This window comes from Magnolia sinica, chromosome 1, assembly GCF_029962835.1.
Source record: "Magnolia sinica isolate HGM2019 chromosome 1, MsV1, whole genome shotgun sequence".
NCBI classification, from domain to species: Eukaryota; Viridiplantae; Streptophyta; class Magnoliopsida; order Magnoliales; family Magnoliaceae; genus Magnolia; species Magnolia sinica.
The window spans coordinates 112,896,678-112,917,892 of record NC_080573.1 but is presented as its reverse complement, the minus strand read 5'-3'; the positions used below and the strand labels follow the sequence as shown (position 1 = coordinate 112,917,892).

The window sequence follows — 21,215 nt, the reverse complement described above, 5'->3', positions numbered from 1 at the left end:
ATGCATGAATGCATGAACGGATGGATATATTTGTGAATGAATGTATGCATGGATGGATGTATAGATGGATGGATGGACAGACAGATGGATGTGTTAGTGTATTCATGGTTGCATGAATAGATGGATGGATGCATGGATGGATTAATGGATGTATTACATAATAATTCATTTCGTTACTATTAAACTATTTTATTTTCGACAGCACATGCTTTAGGCCCCTATTAAATGTAAAGTTATTATGAATGGTTCTTTTTTGCAATTTTTCCCGAATATGTAAAATATGTGTATTTTAGCATCTCCTAAAGTTTCACTAAAAAATCCCACCTTTTTCCCATGTTTCCCTCGGTCAGCAATACATTTCCTGGTATCGGCGACATCGATACATGTTTCTATATACCCAGTCAATGATACATATAGCAATACCAATACTACGACCACTAGATGATCCTAATCATTTGACCAATGGATTGGGGGATGGATGGTCCAAATTTATTATAGTAGAAAAGGTCCAATCATTGACTTGGAGCACCCATCACGTGCTCTGCCTTTCCCTCTCAAAAAATCATTTTGATTGGATGATCCTAAACATCTAATCAATTGTTTTAGATATTGGATGGTTCATGTTTATTATACCAGAAAAGGACCCACCATTGGACTAGACCATGCATCATGTACAACCCATCTTTGAAGGCCCATCATTGAAAAAAAAAAACAGTTTGTTGGATGATCATGGCCACCTGATTAATGGTATGGTGATTGGGCAATCAATATTGATTATACTAGAAAAGATCTAAACATTGATCTAGGCCATCCAGTTTGTGTGGCCACTTTAGATAGTCCAACCCTATCAAAAATCACTTTGATAGAACTATCCTAACCATATGATTATACTAGAAAGGTCCGATCATTTGTATGGACCATCCATCATCCCGCATTTAAAGTTCATCACTCTCAAAAATCACTTTGATGGGCATCCTAACCATTCGGGCAATGCATGGGAGAAGGGATGGTCCACATTAATTACACTTGGGGAATTGGCATATGGAAAGAGGAAGGGAGAGAGAGATGGGATGAGAGATACTTACGGAGGGGAGAAAAAACAGAAGGATGTTACTACACGCACAGAGAGAAAGAGAAGGTCCCCAACAATTGGCGACCCATCCACACCTTTTCCTGTTTTGTAACCTACTCTAGTTTTAGATCTACCTCTTGTTTGGTCTGACATCCTAACATGAGTTTGCACAATAGATGTATAGAAGGATGTTACACGGCGATATGGTGGGCCTCACATAGCCTTTATTGGATGGCTCATTGAACGGGCTACATGCAAATGCAAAGAGACGACGATGACCTCCGACAGTGAGAGCTAATAGCTTGCATGAATTTAACAGTGAAAACCAATGACCTCCGACAGACGACGATGACCTCCGACGACCACCGACAGATGATGATGACCACCGACGACCAACGAGAGACAGAATTAAGCATAGATGCAACAGAGAATGACAACGCGATTCAAAAGGGGAGGAAGATAGAAGAATGGATCCAGGTAGAAAGGAACGAACAGGATCGAATAAAGGGTACCAACAGATATGACTCTCTTCCAACGATCTTTGTCAAGGGATATCCCTCCGGTTGGTTTCCCTTAAATCTGGAAAGGGTTTTCGGGAAAGCAGGGGCAGTCATGGATGTGATAATGCCTAGAGATAAAAAGAATGGCGAATACGGGGGATTTGCACTCATCAGGATGAGCTCGGAAGAGGAGCTATCCAGAGCGGTATCGATGCTACATGGATAGAGCTTTGGGGAGAACAAGCTGCTTGTACAACAAGTAAGGTTCGGACTGGAGAGAAACCAAAGAAAGGGAGCAACCTTAGATAAATTGGATCGTCGACCAAATCTGGTTTCAAATACTATCCCCACATCAATCTCCTCATATCATGATGTTCTGGTGAAGCAGACTCACATCAGGAATCAACCTTCTATCTCGACCGAATCGGAAAATAAAGGTGGAAGAAAGAGAGAATCAACGAACCCAAAGGAAGCATACTCAATTACCGTCAGCAAAGAGCGTATAGAACAATCCAAGAAGGATCTGCAGAACTCGGTGGTAATCAGAACTAGAGAAGGGGTGATGATATCATAGGTTAAGAAATGGATCGACGGGGTTTGTCGAATCAGAGCCTCTAAATACTCCATCAAACCCATTGGATACAACGAGTTTTGGGTAAAGCTAATGCCGGGCCTGAATCCGGACATCCTTATCATGGCAGGAGCAGTACACAACGACGGGCCTGTATACTCAGTCTTGAGCAGGGAGTTCTCTCCTTTTGGCCTCGAGGAGGTGTGGATTCTTATTTGGGGGATTCCCCTTGAACTCTGGTATGACGAGTTTTTTATCACTGTCGCGAAACTCTTCGGGCCGTCAATGGAAATAGATCAAAAAACCAAGATCGGCAAGGAAGTGGCAGTTGCCAGGATGCGAGTGCAAAGAAAGAAGGGAGACCCCATTCCATCTCAGATTCAGGTAATAGTCGAGGACAGGGAGATCTTCCTCCCAATTCAGCAAGAGGACAAACGGTCACCATGCCTAAGATGGGGTGATCTACGGCGTGCCAGAGAACCCTCTGTCGTTTCCGGTACGATAGAACCGACTGGAGCAGAGACCAGGGAAGCACAGTTGCAGAACTCCCGCAGAACACCGGATGCGGCTACAGTGCTCTGTCAGGAGGCGATGACTCCAACCGCCTGGGATAGTGTCCTTTGTCAGACAAGGAGACGCGGGATAGCCGCTTATCTCGATCTTGGGACAGATGGCAGTATCCCAGATAGTCGTTCTGAGAGCGCAGTCGCTTTCCCTGAAAACAGTCTCCACTGTCCATTGAGCTGCTTCGATACGGACTTAGAGACGCGTGGCGAAATCGCATTGACTGTCGTGTCTCTCAAGAAAGGCGGGCGTCTTGATGTGCCTCATCTCAAATCGGGTATTGGACCCGATTCCATAAAAAAACCGAATAGTCGGATAACGGGTCTTCATAGGTGCAATAATAGACCCGAAGTTTCAGGTCCAAAGGCTTCCAGGTCTACGTTATTAAACCAGACGTCTTTTAATCTAAATCTCCCTGCTATTTCATACCCGCCTGCAGATAAGAGCCTTATATCGACTCGTCCAATCCCCACAGATGCTCTCATTCCTTATTACAATCACTGCCAATCGCAACAAACCCCTACAAGCTCCCAATCTAGCCCGAAGAAGGCGATTCAAGGAATCGACAATCCTGAGTTAGACCAAGGACCGTATTGCTCCGACAATCCGCCATCTCAACTATCGGTCCGATCCTCACCTCCTTCGTCAGTTCGTAATTGGTCAGACCATGGTCTTCTCGACTTGTTCCAAGAGCACCCAGATTTAGAAGTCATTGAAGCAGAACCACTACGGTCTTGCGTGGGAATTGACCAGACTATAGTTGAAGATGTTTCTCAACAGATAGTAGGCTCGGAAAAAATTAATCTGGTTGAAAAGATCCATAATAAGAAATGGATCAGAGATGCTTTGGGATGTGTGGGCAGATCTCTTGGGCTATCCTTTGGAGATTGTCCGGAGGATTTTATAGCGCTATTCCAATGCGTAGAGTTCAACGGAAGACCTCTTGCAGAACAGAAATCACCTAGAGGACATAGATTAACTCCACACACCAACAGGGAATTGCAAAGTCTTCCATCAGGGCAAAGATTCTCAGAAACTCCATCGAAAAGGGCCTCCAGCCAGGGCGTTCGGGGAAGCTCCGTTTCTAAATGAAGTTGATTTCATGGAACGTGAGGGGGGTGGGGTCCAAACAAAAGAGAAGGATTATCAAGGATACCTGCATCAGATACAAACCAGATATTCTATCTTCAGGAAACCAAGTGCAGCAATTTCGATGACAGACTGATGGGAACACTCTGGAGGGATGCATATGTGAAATGGGTGGCGAAAAACTCTCTCGGCAGCGCAGGTAGTATTCTTATAGCTTGGAAGTCGTCTTTTTGGCAGGCCCTTATCAGTTGGAATGGTAATTTCTCGGTTTTATCCTCCAACATATTTCATTAGGTTTCGTCTGTCTTTTCTCCTCAATTTATGGGCCTATTCAGGATGGGGACAGGGGATTCTTCTGGAAAGAACTTTCAGACTCTAGGCAGAAATTCTCGGGAGCTTGCTGCATAGCAGGGGACTTCAATATTATCAGGAACGTGTATGAAAAATCTCACGGCAGAACTGTATCCCCAACTATGAATGCCTTTTCTTCTTAGATTGAAGAAGAGGAGTTGATGGATCTTCCTCTTCTTGGGGCAAGATTCACCTGGTCAAACGGGATAGTGGTCCCTTCGATGAGCAGGTTGGATAGGTTCTTGATCTCTACAGACTGGATAGATCAATTTCCCCAAACTTCTCAATCTATTCTCCCTAGAACCACGTCTGACCATTGCCCCATATTACTTGCTGTGGAAGAGCAGAATTGGGGACCAAAGCCTTTCTGTTTTGATTTATCGTGGTTAAAAATTGCGGGGTTCTCCAAAAAGGTTGCCGATTGGTGGACAGGTTTCCAAGTAGAAGGCTCTGCAGATTTTAGATTGTCTTCTAAATTGAAGATGCTAAAGAAAGAGATAAAACAATGGCATGTAAGAGAGATTCAAAACAAGGATCAGGATCTAGAAACGCTGATAGCTGAACTGTCAGCCATAGATGCTCAGGCTGAAACAGATTGTCTCCCGATATGCAGGCCAGAAGAGTGCAGGTGATTCAAGACATTGCTAACAGCATCCTTCAAAAAGAAACATCTTGGAAAGAAAAGGCTCGGCTGAATTGGTTAAAGGAAGGTGACAGGAATACTCGATTTTTCCATACTATGGCAAGCATGCACTCGTCAAACAATAGAATCTCCAGTATTTTGGTGAACGGAATTCGAAAAGACGACAAAGGCGAGATCGCAGAGGAGATGATAGCTTATTTCAGGTCCCTTCTCAAGGGAGAAGAGTGGTGCAGGCCCAAGCTAGATGGTATCCAATTCAATTCTATTTCGGAGGAGGAAACTGTATCTTTAGAGGCTCCTTTCTCTGGAGAAGAGATCAAACGGGCCATCGACTCGTTATGGGCTGACAAAGCCCTGGGCCTGGACAGTTTCCCGATCTCCTTTTCTCATTTTTGGGAGGTTATCCAATCTGATGTCACAGAATGGTTCAAGGACTTTCATAACAGGAGTAGGATCTCTATCAGCTTAGGGGCTACCTTTATAGCCTTGATCCCAAAAATGACAGGCGCCGCATCTCTTAAAGACTTCAGGCCCATTAGTTTATTGGGGGGCCTTACAAGATTTTGGCTAAGGTTTTGGCAATGCGTCTGACAAAGGGAAGCTTATATCAGAAAATCAGAGTGCTTTCATAGTAGGCAGGAAGATTGTAGATGCAGCCCTCAGTGCAAATGAAGTCATGGATGCTAGTGTAAAATCAGGTCGGAAGCATATTGTTTGTAAACTAGACATCGAAAAAACCTATGATCATGTGGACTGGGATTTCTTGCAATATATGCTTCAGCGTATGGGGTTTGGGGAGAAATGGAGAGCTTGGATGCGAGAGTGCACCGGATCAGCCCACTTTTCCATTCTATTAAATGGTTCCCCAAAAGGATTGTTCAAAAGTTCTAGAGGTTTGAGACAGGGAGATCCTCTCTCTCCCTTCTTATTTCTAATTGTGGGGGAGGCTTTGTCTAAAATGCTCCTTAAAGGGCAAGAGGAGGGCATTCTAGGAGGGATGCACATCAAAGGTATGCCAAGGCCTATCACGCACATCCAATACGCGGACGACTCTTTAATTTTCTCTGAAGCTTCGGCTGAGAATGTGGTCAATCTCCGAACTACTGTCCGTTGCTTTCAAGCGATTTCCGGTTTAAAGGTAAACTTGGTTAAATCCAAAATTTTCGGAATTAACATGGAGAGAGCAAAGGTCAAAAGTCTCGCTCAATTATTTGATTGCACCGTTGACTCGCTGCCGTCTTCTTTTGTGGGCTTACCGCTATGCATTGGTCAACCCCCAAAAACCCTATGGGACAAAGTGATTTTCAGAGTCCAGTCGTATCTGTCGAGATGGAAGAGCCGATATCTCTCGTTAGGTGGCCATCTCACGCTAATAAAAGCCGCTCTCTCCAACCTCCCGATTTATTTCATGTCTCTCCTCAAATGTTTGACCCTAGTCAGAGAGTCTATCGATACAGCGATGCGGGATTTTTTATGGCAAGGCAAGGAAGTAGGGAAGAAGTTTCATCTTCTAAAGTGGTCTAAGGCTTGTCTTCATTTGTTGGACGGGGGAGCGGGAGTTAAAGATTTGAAAGTTATGAATCAAGCTCTCCTTGGAAAGTGGATTTGGCAGCTTGGGGCTGATCAAGAAAGTCTCTGGAGTTCCATCATCAAAGGCAAGTATGGTACATCCTCTGGTGGCTGGTGGGTTAAAGATTTGCCTTCTCATAAAGTTTCTTATATCTGGAAAGAAATTATGAAAATGAAACGGAAAGTCCTACCTAATGTTGGATTTGTGCTTGGCAATGGCACCAAAATTCGTTTCTGGGAAGATATTTGGTTTGGAGATCAAACGTTTAAAAATAGATTCCCCACCTCCTATCGCATCGCTACTTCCAAAAAATCCTCCGTTGCTAATCATTTTACTGAAGTTGGTGGAAAAATTGTCTCGAATGTGATTTGCAAAAGAGCTCTCCAAGATTGGGAGATCCCAGATTTTACAGGCCTTCTTGAAAGTCTCTACACAGCAGCCCCCTCTCTCGTCAGAAGATAATATTTTCTGGAAACCTGAAAAATCGTCTCTCTTCTCAATTCGATCCCTCTACAACCAGATACACATACAGCAGTCCGATCCTAAGCTTAATCTCTTATTCCTGTGGAAATATGCTGCCCTCCCAAAAATCATAGCGTTCGGATGGCTGGTAGGGAAAAAGAAAATTCTAACAGAAGACAACCTGAGGAAAAAAAGGGATGATCCTCCCCAATATTTGTCCATGCTGCATGCAGGCAGAAGAGACTGTCGACCACCTAATGCTTCACTATCGGCTCGCCCAATCCATTTGGGCAGAGATCATGCTCAGTTTTAACCTTTCTTGGTGTTTCCCAGGCGAAGTTAAGCAGTTCCTTCAAGCGTGGCACTGGGTACAACTAGGAAAGGTGAAGACAATCATTTGGAGGATGTCAATTCTTGCAATCTGGTGGTCGGTTTGGGGAGAAAGGAATAGCAGATGCTTCAGGAATTCTTCTAATTTGGCTGGGATTGTAGCTACTAGGGCCAAGTGTCTTATGATTGAGTGGTCCTCCAATGTCAAGGATCTTTTTGGTCACGGCTTTTTCTTTTTAGGAGTGTAATTGTGATCTGCTTCCTCAGCAGCCTTTCTTTTGTCTGTTTCTTTTCTTTCCCTTTAATGATATCGTTTCATCTTTCAAAAAAAAATAAAAATGCAAAGAGAGGTGCAAGGGGGATACTTGCACACGATAAGGAGCGGGGAGGAGTGGGTAAAGTCCAAGCCACGTTTACGCAGCTAAAGTCCAAGCCGCCTGTTTATAAGCACACACATTTTCAAAAATCCAGAAATTCCACCAATCTATATTGAAAATCTCATTTATGTCCTGTATAATCTCAAAGGCCATGACTGTCCTAAAACTAACTGCATGGGCAAAATGTCCTTAGCTCCTCGAATTATATATAGTAGAGATTAAGAAAAGAGCAGTGGAAAAGTGTACAGGACAAGAAAATGGAGGTGAAATTTTTTTCTTGGAAAGTGAAGGTGAGAAAATTATAGAGGAGATTTTCCAAGAATTCATTTTCCTTTATTTTACTTTCCACTAAAAAGTGAACTCTCAAGCAAAGAAAGTGTCATTTCCATGGAAAATATTTTCCATCCAAATTCTTTCGAAGCTCCCAAACAGGCCCTTAGTGAATACCAGTCGTCATCCGTCAATTAGTAAGAACTGGTTTAGATGCTTCCAAAGAAAAATTTTTGAAAGGTGCCCATGGTATCTTGAGCCCATGAAATTTTACTAGATTTATGTGGATATATCTATATGACTTGCCCAGCAAAGAGAAAACAACAGTTGCCAACTTGTCGTTAATAGACTCCATCCATCCATTAATTCCAAAACAGGAAATAATCCAAAGGAGGCGGATTTCTGTTTTCAAACAAAACCCTTTAAGAATACTATACAAACCACAGAATCTTCAAAAGCCTGCCAAATGGGACCTCCTATATCCAACAGCAAGTGAATAAAGTCACACAGCACACAACCTTCATTCATGCCCAACACTTTTGACCAGCAACTATTCTTCACAAAAAGAAATTGACGGCTTTCAATGTCCAAGGAGATAGGCATGTAACTCTTCATTTTTCAAATAGCATGGATTTTCACAAAGTTTAGCAGTATTACAATAAAGCCACAGAAATAATCGATTAGTAACTCATCAATCTTTGAACTTTCTTCAGAGAGATTCCCCTTGAACAATTTTGTATTTTTATTTTTTCTATGAGGCGGTGTTTGGAAACTATGGATTCCAAGCCAAATTGCGCAAAAGGAAAATGGTTTCCCTTTGATGTGACAATGTGTTGTTTAGGTAGCAAAGAAAAGGATGGATTTCACCAAGCAATCATTGCATTTTTCCATAATTCGGATTCTTGGCACAAGAAACTAGGTGAGTATTGTGAGAGGAATGATATTTCCACTTGCTACCAAAATAAAGGACTCAAAAATTGGAATCCATTTTTCAACAGTTCTGATGGAAATCATCATTAGATAATTACTGTTTTTTCCTTTCTTTTTGCCTTAGATTTCACGTATCTAAACATGCAATAAAGGTAAATCTCTTAAACCATGGAAAAGATTTGAGAATGTTTAATTCCAGTAAATATAGGCATTTTTATCGACATTCCTTTAATTTGACAAGAAATTGTGGAGCAAAAGAATATGCAACTCTTTAGGACCGAAAAATACAAAGAGAACAATTATAGCATACTTTCTTCTTTTACCACTTGGGTTAGAATGCCATTGAAACAGAGAATTAATCCTACACAAAATAACTAATTAAATTCTCCTAAATATGATTTCACATTAATGAGTTGCCATACAAGTTCTATCAAATGTGAATATCAAGGCCAAATACCAATCTCAATGATGTGTACATCCAATACAAGTTGATGGATAAAACATCATAAATTATGGAAGCAATAACAGGGTAGATGAAATGGTTGAACACAAAACATGTTTTGCAGTGTTGAGAAGTTGGCCCCTTGTGTTAAGTAAATGAGGAAATATCCAGTTTTGTAGCCAATAGCATCCATGAGCGGCTATTGTTAAGAATTAGACCATGTTCTATCGCATTACTGATTGTGGTTTTACTCGGGATTCATTCTGATATCGAACTTTTGAGCAGATAACACTACATTATTCTGTTTTTCATGGTGAAATCCCAGCAAAAGAAATGGAAGGAAAAAAAAAAACACAGCTTACACGATCCATAGTTCTTTGATCCCAGGCATCAGACCAGACAGCAGCACCCGCCCAATATCCAGCATGAGTATTATCTTCATCCACCAGAGGAAAAGAAGAGCTTTCATCAATATTTGTCCAAGAACCTAAAACAGCTCCATCAACCTCACCGCATTCAATGGTATAGTCATCAGATGCCATTGAACAAGACAGCTGCAATCTATATCCCTTCGGCAAACTTTGATCAGAGGAAACTTCATTGAGTTGCTTCTGCCTACTGAGATATGTGCCCCAGAAGCTGCTGCTGGGATACAACCTCTTCCCATATAGAAGAATGACGAGTTAGTTCAGTGGAATACGGATCTTGGGCATCATTTTAGACATTACTCATAAAAAAATACACAAGAAAGATCAGAAGCCTCAGAAAAGAATGCAAATGAACCTCAATAAGGGATATTCTCTCCAACATCTTCCATTCATATGGTCCCAGGTATCCAAGTCTTTTCGTCTCCAATGCAATTTGCATTCGAAGAGATCTTCTCACAGTTCCGAATACCAATTGTTTGAGGCTGATTTCAATGTCTTCTCCAAGTCTTTGCAATGTTGCTATAGCTAGTCCTGTTTCCCCCTACCGACCAATGCAGTGTTAGTACACAAACAAAACCAGAGTCAGCTTAAGTAAAACAGGCAAAATACACTACCTTTAAGAATAGGTCATAAGCAATAGCTCTTCCAACATCACGAACTACATTAAAAGTATCATGAGGCTCTTTCTCGGTGGTATCCAAATCCCTTAAACGTTGAATGTGAAGTTGAAGAACTGCTAAAGGGAGACGACCAGAGTGCAAAGCATCTTTGACAACAGATTTTAGGTCTAAATTATCAATTTCCCAACGAGCAATCATATCCTTTGGATTTTCCAAAGGAATCATTTTCCTTCTTTGAAGCAAACCATGCGAGTCAGGGACAAAATTTTCGTGGAAGCTCCCAGAACCCAAGTGGTTTGTGGAGACCAAGGAATCCGTCGTTGACAAAGTAAGCTTTTCAGTGCTATCCAATGCTGAGTCTGATACGGGAAATGCTAATTCCCTCTGGTTCTGAACTTCCAGTACATCTTTCACCCCCAGTGAGATAGGGTCTACATTAAGAATTGGAAGAGCAGAATCATCCTGTGTTGCACTGGCATCTGCCAGACTTGATGCATTCATATTATCCACCTGTATAACAGAAACAACCGCTAAATTGTCAATTACTTGTCAAGAAAACACCAAAGGTCCCTGTCTGCAGCAGAATGGCTCCTTAAACTGATGGTTAGGAAACACAAAGGTTCAACTCGGCTCAAAATTCAATTGAGTCGACTTGAAGACTCGGCCAAATATTTATCAAGTCTTTAATGTGAAAACTCAACAATTAGTAATACTTCAAAATATATAACAAAAGAGTAAAAAATAGAATATCTGTAAGAAGTGTGAAAAATAGAAAAAACTGGAAAACCCTTTCTTTTAGAAAGAAATTCACCAATTTTTCAAAATAAACCCTTTTTAAAATGTTACAGTTTGCAATAAAAATAAAAATACAGAAACAAATCAGACGCGGTTAAGAAAACTGTAGAGTTAACTGAGCTTTTGACGAGTTGAGTTTTGATTGATTAAACTCAAAATCTGATACAGTTGAGTTGCCCACACCATGTTGCATTGTTTTGAGTTTTCAACCCATGATTAAACTCAAAAATATATCAATGACAAAGAAGTCATCATACCACTCCTGGTCCTGGCCTTTTGCATTTCGTACTAAGTCGGCATTGCAATTTCCTGATGATTTCTAAAAAGTGAGCCATCTCCTGAAGCCTTCTCAAATTGTTGATCTCACTTTCTATCTTCTTTGGTAATGTTGGCTGTAGATAAAACACTTTTGAACCCTTAACACCCTGAAAGATGAACCTCTCTTTCTTGTGCTCCACTAACCCGTATCTCCGGACCATTTTGGTTGCAAAGCAGGCAGCTAAAGCCAGAAATCTGAAAACATCATTCACACATGAGGAAAGCTGGAACTAAAATCTAACATGCTTAAAACAGAATAAAACAATCAGAAGCTTCTGGAGAGGAAGCTATGAATACATGTTTCAGCTTCCCAAGCATTAATAGGGAAAAAACAACACCTTCATTCAATAGAGAAACAAGATGCTAGCCTTTGACATTGAAGTTATTACTCCCACAGTAACACTAGTGTTGATCAGTCCAAACCAGGGACCTTATGTTGGGTGCATTGAGTTACAGACAGGCATGCTTACAAGCATGCCGCCCGAGTACGTTGTAGGTTGTACATGATACTCAATAACCCTTAACTAACACTGTATGAGGAGTGATGTTTGTTATCTTGTGATCAGCATGGTATGATGTTGACTTTCCAGTGAACAACAAATAAGCTGGAAGAACTAGTTTATATTGTTTCAAGTTTTCAATTCACTAATTTACATATATAACTGGAAGGAAAGTTGCAGAATAACACCCTTAATTGAAGTCACATGAATTCCAACATTTGAGTGACCGCTTTAAGGTATAACCAGAAAAGGCCTAGATAGAAATGAATGAGCACAAAGATCTATTATATAAAATAAGCAATAAGCCAATGTGCACTTCACGATATACAAATTTTCTCTTCAACACTCCCTTCATGCTAAGAGCCACCACTTGTACATTGAAAGCTTGGTTAGAGGAAAGTTAAGAGGAGAGTTAGAGGAGACATTCATCCTGAAATGAGATCTCATATTGCTAAATGGATCCTTTGATAGTAACAACCGAGTCCCGGATGTGGACTTCCAATAATTTGGGTTTATAACTGAAGATTAATTAATATAACAGGAAATCGCTGCGAGTCAGTGGAAAGAAAAAAGATCTGAAAAAGGCAAGGAGAAGCTGGGTGGAGGCAATGCCGCTGAACAGGAGGGATGGCAGACGGTATCTAGAAGGAAGCCAGAATTTCTGAAAAACGGGAGTATCAGAGAGAAATTGCTGTCAAATTACCGAACCCTGTTTGTTCAATCTTTCCAGGAAGGGTGGTCACACTCACCTATCAATTTTGAATGGGTTTTTGGAAGTGCTGGGGTAGTTATGGAGGTAGTGATTCCTAAAGACAGGGCCTCAAATACCTTAAGAGGTTTCGCTTTTGTCTGTCTGAGTACAGAGGAGGAGGTGGACAATGCAGTTCACCTGCTGAATGGGGAGAGTTTTGGGGGGATTAAGCTTAAAGTTCAGAAAGTTAGGTATGGTCCAGAAAGGAAGAACAGAGAACAGAAAGATGGTTTCATCTTCGGGAGGCCTGCGTCTACAGTGAAGGATTCAATGATGAAAGGGGAGAAAGGTAATCAATCAGGGGGATCGAGTTCAGAAACAATGTTGCCGGGTGTGGAAGGGAAAACCTATAAGGATGTAGTTTCGCAAAAGATGGAAAAAAGAGCACACAATTCCAGAGCAAACGAAAAACCCAGGAAAAAAGTGCGTATGGAGGGAATCTTCGATTGAAGGATCAGTTTTGAGAATCCACAACAAAGTGCTAGAGGATTCGCTGAAAACTTTTGAGTTTTCTTTTGTTGTCACTGTGAAACCAAGGATTACGGAATCAATGGTGGTGGAATGGTTTACAGAAAAAAGTAAAGGTCTCTCTGAAGAAGACATAGTAGCCAAAAACTTACAAAGTTGGCATGATGCTGGTATCGTTGGGAAGAGAAGAACATGCTGGAGAGGACTTTACGGCTGCTGTATCTTTTCCAAATGATCTGATTGCAGAGATTCAAAATTGAGAGAGCTGGTCAGTATTCGATTGGGAAGAACATTGGCATCAGATATGGAATATACCACTCGAGTTCTGGATCGATGATATTTTCAAGAAATAGGAGCTTGCATCAGGGAGATTACAGAGATTGATAGACGAGCGGAGGACAGTGATGAATTGCATTTTGTGCGATTAAAGATTAGAAAGAAAAAGCTAATCCCCTATTCGAATCAGACCACTCTTAAGAGTTGATGAGGTCAAAGTTAAAACTACAGTGATCCGGGAGCAGAAGAAACAGCAGCTCACTGAGGAAGAAGATGGGCGAGCTTCGTTGAAAGCACCCGTGGTCCGCATGGAAGGACTGCCGGTGGTGTGCTCTCGCGAGACACTGAAAGGGGCAGAAAAACAGTGTCGTAACACGATTGGTTATGAAAAAGGTGATTCAGATTTCAGACGAAATGGACGAGATGCTGACGCATGGAGCTAGAGAAGCTTTGGTGGTAACACGTGTCGAAAATTTGGAGGTAATCATACATCACACTGTTCAAATGCATAATGCAGTGAGATATGCGGAAAGTTCGGGCCAGCTGTAGTTAATGGCAGTGTAGCGAAACATATTTTCGATACTCAGCCGCATGACTAGAAGTTGGGCCGAACACCAAAGTCGATACTCAGCCGCATGACTTGGAGTTTCTACATGGGGTTTTAAGTAGCAATATTGCACATGAGGACTCTTTTATAAGTTATGGCGTCGAACCCTAAAAACCATTTTTTTGAAGAAGCCCTGGTAGATTTCCAGAGGGGCCTGAGTCAGGAGAAGTTGCTGGAAAATGAGATGGCACCCCAAAGAAGTTCTTTGCCTATACTTCTGATTCCATCTTGTGAGAAGGTGGGTCACAATTTCCGGGGAAGCGCACATCCATGTTTTGAAGGAGAATGCGTTTAGACCTCACCTTTCAACACGGGGAAAGCTCTATCTCAAATAAAAGACCAAGAACTGGAGAAGACAGAGTTTTCGACAAGTCCAAAGGTTGCAGAAGCATCTCAGGTGCTTTCAGTCGCAGTGATAGAGAATTCTTCCCTTCTATGTCAAATGGTCACATATGAAGATGAAGGCATGATCACCATAGACGTGCTTACATGGACTCATCACTTGTCTGCTGGGTCGCCTCTGGAGGTGGAAGACCTAGGGACTCCTGTGATGACTCCTTTAGCTATTGCACAGCACCCACAATCCATGGTCGGTGCGGGTAAGAGTCATACCAGACTTCAATCCCTGCGATTGAAGAGTAGCCAGCTGCAAAATAGAAGGGATTCCATGGTGCAAGGGATGAAAAGAATTAAGTTGGCGACAATGGAGGTTGCTCGGCTAGTGGGGGTCAGTTTTGGAGATGGACCAAAGGATTATGTATCCTATTTCAAATTTGTAGAGGAAAGGGGGAGGAGGCAGTTATTTCCAAAACAAATTCAATCCAGGCTTAGAAAAATGGTGCGTTTGGATGACAATAATTTGTAGGTAGGAACTAGAACAAAGAAAAGGATTAGAGGGTGTCTACAAGGTCCATGCAGTTGCCAATGAAGATCATGACGTGGAATGTCAAGGGCATGGACTGTGTACAGAAATGATGCCAAATGAAGGATATGTACAAGTGATACAGAATTCAGTTGGCAGAGTTTCAAGAAACTAAATTGAAAGAAATAGATTAGAGGTGGATAAACTTGATATGGTGGAGTCAACATAAAGACTGGGTAGCTACACAAGTGATAGGATTAGTGGGAGGTATATTGGTTATTTGGAACTCAGAGAATTGGAGCAAAGAGGACAGTTGGTCAGAAGAATTCTTTGTATCTGTGGTTTTGAAAGAGATCGCATCGGGGTTTCAATTGAATGTTCAGAACAGTTTATGGGCCATGCAAACCAAAGCTTTGTAGTGAACTATGGGAGGAATTGGATAGATGTTGAAACAGACGGGGCTTACCATGGTGTTTGGGAAGGGACTTCAATGTCGTTAGATGCCTTCATGAGAAGTCAAATGAGAGGCAGACGACTAAAAGCATGAAAACATTCTCTGGTTGGATCCAGTATTCGAGTTGTCGGTATCGCTACAAGTTTCGCTGGCTGGAGATAAAGATATAATATCGTTATCGCCGATAACCAAAAATGCAGGGGAAACAAGGAGAAACATGGGGAAAACACTGGAATCTTTTAGTGAAACTTCAAGAGATGCCTAAATACACATATTTGCATATTTAGGAATTAAAAAAATTATAAAAAGAATGCATACATAATAAGTTTTCATTTAATGAAAACCTAAAAGCATGCGCTACCGTAAAAAATTACTTCAATAATAACCAAAATTCTACTAACCATCCATCCAAACCATCACGTCCAACCATCTAATCCATTCATCCAACCATCTAATCCATCCATCCCATGTATCCATCCATCCAACCATCCAATTAATGCATCCATTCCAAACTTTTGTGGGTCTAAATAAGTTTTTAATGGTGGGCATTCAGTGACCACTATTTCATGTGGGGTGGTCCACTTGAGACATCGGATTGGTGGGAATTCATATAATTGTCTTACATGATGAGAATGGCTTATCATTTGACATAATGCATCTACATAGTGGGTCCAATCTGGTGAATGGCTTGGATCTCACAAAAGGATTTCATGTGTGAGGGCGAGTACTCGGCTATTTAAAAAATATATATAGAATCATCCATTCATTAAGAATTTTGGATTTAAAGTTGTGAGTTGTGACTAGTCCATTCAATTTTCAAGATAAAGAACGGCTCAGATTGTTAAAATATGTCTGCATATGGGATAGAAATCCTCATATAGGCATACGAATTTATAGCTATTAAAAAATCTGCTTGACCAGGCTTTGTCCTTGAAAGTTGAAATGAGCATTGTGGCTAGGAGTCTGCGACCACCGTCGAAACCTAATGGTAGGGCCCACCTTAGTATATGTATTGTATATCCATGATGTCCATCTTTTTTGCCAGCCTATTTTAGGGCATGGTGCAAAAATCGAAGCGAATACAAATTTCGGGTGGACTGCACCACTTGAAAGAGTGGTCATTGAATGGCCACCATTAAAAACCTATTTTGGACCACAAAAGTTTTCGCTCAAGGTGATATTTTTTTTTTTCATTTCATCCAGGTCTATGTTACCTTATCAGTAGGTTTGATGGTCAATAAACACTAGAGTGGACCTTAGGAAGTTATAAATGGTGAGTGTCCAATGACCATTGTTTCCTGTGGCGTGGTCCGCCTAAAATTTGTATTTGCTTCATTTTTCGAACCATGCCCCTACAATAACCTGGCCAAAATGATGGACGACATGGATATACAATTCATACATCGAGGTAGGCCCTATAGTCAGGGTCCCATCCATTTGGATGGTTTCGGGTCGCAGCTTAAGCCGCGCTCTTGTGCCAGGAAGTTCCCAAGAAAGCTCCAGACAATCCGTCTCTTACTAGAGACGAGTTGTGCACCAGGGAGATGCGCGGGACCCTGACAGTGGGCCCACCTAGATGCATTTCATTGTATATCCATGCCATACATTCATTTTTTTAGATCATTTTAGGGCATTAGCCAAAAAAATGAGGCAGATCCAAATCTCTGGTGGACCACACCACAGGAAACAATGGTCATTAAATGGACACCATTAAAAGCTTCCTCAGGGCCACAAAATTTTCAATCAAGCTGATATTTATGTTTTCCCTTCATCCAAGTCTACGTGACCTAATGAATAAGTTGGATGGAAAATAAACATTACAGTGGGCCCAAATAAGTTTTCAATGGTAAGTGTTCAATCACCACTGTTTCCTTTGGTATGGTCCACCTGAAAAGTGGATCTGACTCATTTTTAGGTTCATACCCTTAAATGACCTTACAAAATAGATGGACGGCACGAATAAAGCACATAAGATTATAGTGTGGCCCATAGGGCATTAAAGGTGGGCCATTCCATAGTCGCAAATTGCGCCAGCATTGTCCCGTCAAAAAATGAAAGTGGAAGCAATTTGGGGGAAAAAAGGGTTCCAAACACACCGTTTCAAAACCCTATACTCTTGCCCAAATCTCAACCAAAAATCTATTAAAAAAAATTAAAAAATCGCTGAAGATTCGCTGAAATCCCTATTGCGTTTGAAATATATTATCCAATCGAAAAAAAAAAAAGAAAAAAGGAGGGGAAATTGGAGGTTTTTTTCGTATCTACGGAATTCGGGCCTACAACTTTCGATGGATTCGCAATTGGCCTACCAAATACTGTTTGCGATCAACCAATCCTCTTCTACAGGTACCGGAAATCACACACTCTCTCTAATCTTAAAAAAAAATTAAAAATGAATTTTTTTTTTAATTTTTTTTTTACAAATTTACACAGTCGCCGAAATTCTCGTGGTAAGGTATCAACAACGAATTTATGTCCAACAACCCATTTTATCGCAAAAATTGCCAAAATTTTGGCGACATTTGGAAGAGAAACGAAATTAGTAGGTTTTGGTGTCGCCGGTGTGGCGACACCAAAATTACTGGCGATATTATCAATTTCTCTCCGATAACTTAAACACTGGTTGGATCTTAAAAAATGAGTTGGTGGACCTTCTAATGGAGGTGTTATATTTACATGGTCGAATGGGCGAGCTAAGCCTACCAAGTTAGATAGATTCCTTATCTCTATGGAATGGGCAGAGAAGTTCTCATTGATTCATTAGAGCAGTATGCCCGGACCTTTCTCTTATCATTGTCTGGTTTTGCTTGAGGTGGATGAGAAGAATTGGGGTCCACGCCCTTTCATATCTGAGTTAGCTTGGTTAGAGGTGGAAGGTTTCGTGGAGAAGGTAGCAAAGTGATGGACATCCTTTTCGGTTTATGGGGGTGCAGGTTTCTATCTCTTTTAAAAATTAAAGTTGATGAAAAAGAAAATATGAGAATGGAAAAAAGTGCATTTGAAAGGCTGGGAGGAGGAAACATCCAATCTTCTTCAGGAATTGCAAAGGTTTGATTAAAAAGAAGAGATGGGGGAATTGTCGGAGGAGGAGAAGCATGGCGGGAGGTATATTGTGCAAAATATAATGCTAGATTGTGGGATGAAGAGATTAAATGACGACAAAGGTCCCAGGTAACATGGCTAAAAGGAGATAAAACACCAAGGGTGTGTTTGGATTCTTAGTTTGGCTTGTATTATATTGTTGTGAGTGAAATCTTCCATCACATCATGGGTTTCATAGGGTTTAGCTAGTACTAAGTAATGTATAAGCACTTGCTTGGATTAACCAGATATAGTTGTAGTCACCGCAAGAAGCAAGTAAATCGTGTTTGGAAAGGGAGTAGATTATGTGGTATAAGGTAACACCTTACCCTTACCATGTGGGGCCCACCTTGATGAATGTGCTGTATATCCATGCCGTCCATCCATTTTTCAACTAATTTTAGGACATCAACCCAAAAATTAAGAAGATCCAAATCTCCGATGGACCACACAACTAGAAAAAGTGGTGAACAACCATTACAAGCTTTTTGGAGGCTATAAAAGTTTTGGATCAAGCTTCTCTTTGTAATTTCCCGTCATCCAGCTTTGGTTGACCTTACCAATGGCAAAGGCTCATGTTAGGAGCCATGCAACAAAGGCTTTGTGGGGCCTACTATGATTAATGTCTAGCATTCACTCTATACATCTGTTCCGCCGACTCATGTTACAACATCCCAAATGACTGAGATCTAAAGCTCAAGTGGCCCATAGATTCGGAAAAGGTTGGGATAGGTTGCCCATTGTTGAACCGGTCTCTCTCCTCCTACATGCATACACGCAATGCATGTGTGTGGCCTTACCCTTTCCCTCTCTCTCCTTTTTTTTCTCTCTTCCCTACTCTCCACATGCATTCCGCGTGTCCCATCCCTTACTAAATAAATATTTAAGGTATGGAATTTAGATAGTAGTAATGCCTAAATATTTTATACTTTATTGATCTCGAACTTCTTTAGTGGTAAGAAGAGCAGCACTTCCAAATATGATATGACAGGGGGTTATTCATAAATCATGACTCGAAAGCAAGGTATTCCAAACTTAACAACAACGGTCATAACCATTACGCTTTACAGGGCCAAAACGGCCATAACAGACGTTATAGAGAAAAATAAAAATAAAAAAAGTTGTAATAGTCACGTAATGGTCCGTACAATCATGTAACAGTTTTTTCGGGGGGGTAGCATAACAACCTTTACGGCCCATATCATAACGCCATCGGTACTGTTATGGAACACCTTGCTTGAAAGCATCATTTTTTCTTCTTTCTCTAAATGCCAACTTCATTAAAAGGTAAATGCCAAAAGACTATCTATTTATGGATGGTTACAATCATGTTGACCTATATGTATTGTGGAATGATGTTTAGAAATCAAAATATCTTTTTTGTCAGTCTATAGTGTCGAATGACACTTTTCCAACGTGATTCTATGTTCCCAGAAGGTAAGAAGAACATAAATTATCAAAAGATCCAATGTATGTTTTTTGGGGGAAATTTCTTGAAAGATAGAGAAGTTAAGAAACCTTCAACACTAGCATAACATGATATTACTTTGTGCATATTGATGGCAAAGGGATGATTGATGAGTTTTATTTTATTTTTTTCTTTATATTTTTATATTTTAAATTTTGAAGAGAAAAATAAAAAATCTTAATATTTATGATACGATTTGCGGTTGGATACAATTCAACCACTACAACAATTTGCGATACGTCATACGATTTTGACAACATTGGTAACGACCACTGTTGCCATTATTAAATACATTGGTTCTCATCTTTACCATTATGTTATCATGGTAAGAACTTCAAATTCATAAGATTCTAGGCATCACGGATTCATGCTTATGAAAAAATACAAGAAAACCCAAAAAAGATCATATGGGTGGGAGCTTCAAATTCATTACATTTTGAGCATCCCCCATACACCATGAAACCCACTAGACCAACAGTCTAGACCACAGAACCGTAAGGTGCACTTCAAGTGCTAATGTACTAAGACCTAATAATCATTTACGTCTCTTCCAAACTTGGATTGCAACTATTGAGCAAGAGAAGCAAAAAGATTACAAGTGAAATGCATGATTAAACCAATGCTCCACTTAAACAGAAATAAACACATGAGCAATTTAATCATGCATTTTGCACCGGACAGCTTTAATGTAGGTGATTGCACATTCATAGTAGTTGCACAAAGCGTGAAGAAAAGTGATAACAAATTCAAGTGAAGGAGCAAGGGAGCACCTATTTCACAACGTTAGCACCATATAAACAACTGCATAGAAGGAGAGGGAGCACACATCTTAAGCGCGATTTGAAGTGGGAGCAACACTTTGTTAGAAGGATCATGCAACTAAGATGCATACCATGACACCCTTAGGATATGGAAACATATGTTGATATCATTGATTTTTATTTATTTTTTGTTTTTTGAAATGTAACAATTTCATTATAAAAATATTAAAAATAAAAAATAATAATAAAACCAAAGCCAAAGAAAAACCTAAGACAACGTACATGGCAGACCAAGAAAAAGATGAGAGAAGAGACTTAACAAAAGCCTTTATGTTAGAGGCCCAGCCCATTACATCCAATTTTGCCCTTCTAAAAACCTTTGAAACCAGCCCACTGTGACTATGGAAGCATCAATTACTCCTTTCTCCCCATGAGACCCAAAATGCCTGCCAGGAAGGAAAGTCTCCAAATCATCCTCTCTTTCTTCCCAACACCATCCCCATGCCAAGACAAAAGGAGGCTCTCATGGATCCTGGCATCACCCACGAAACCTCAAAGATCGCCAAGAAACTCTCTGAGATCACTCTACCAAATGGACAGTGGATAAAGAGATATGATCAACCGACCCTAAATTTTGCATTTGGGGATCACCATC

The 21,215-nt window shown here is 40.8% G+C and overlaps 1 protein-coding gene across 5 annotated transcripts in view; it reads right to left on the bottom strand.

Annotated features, from left to right (window-relative positions):
* LOC131254340 (uncharacterized) overlaps positions 1–21,215 on the bottom strand; it is a 158,913-nt gene that overhangs the window by 83,193 nt on the left and 54,505 nt on the right. For all 5 annotated transcript variants that reach the window (XR_009175507.1, XM_058255340.1, XM_058255330.1 and 2 more), the window contains 4 exons: positions 11,272–11,527; positions 10,214–10,729; positions 9,955–10,140; positions 9,534–9,830 (listed from right to left, as the gene is read on the bottom strand). Coding sequence is in view for 4 of the 5 variants with exons in the window: in XM_058255340.1 (XP_058111323.1) it covers positions 9,534–9,830; positions 9,955–10,140; positions 10,214–10,729; positions 11,272–11,527 (1,255 nt within the window). In the remaining variant the exon portion in view is untranslated. The remainder of the gene's footprint in view (positions 1–9,533; positions 9,831–9,954; positions 10,141–10,213; positions 10,730–11,271; positions 11,528–21,215) is intronic.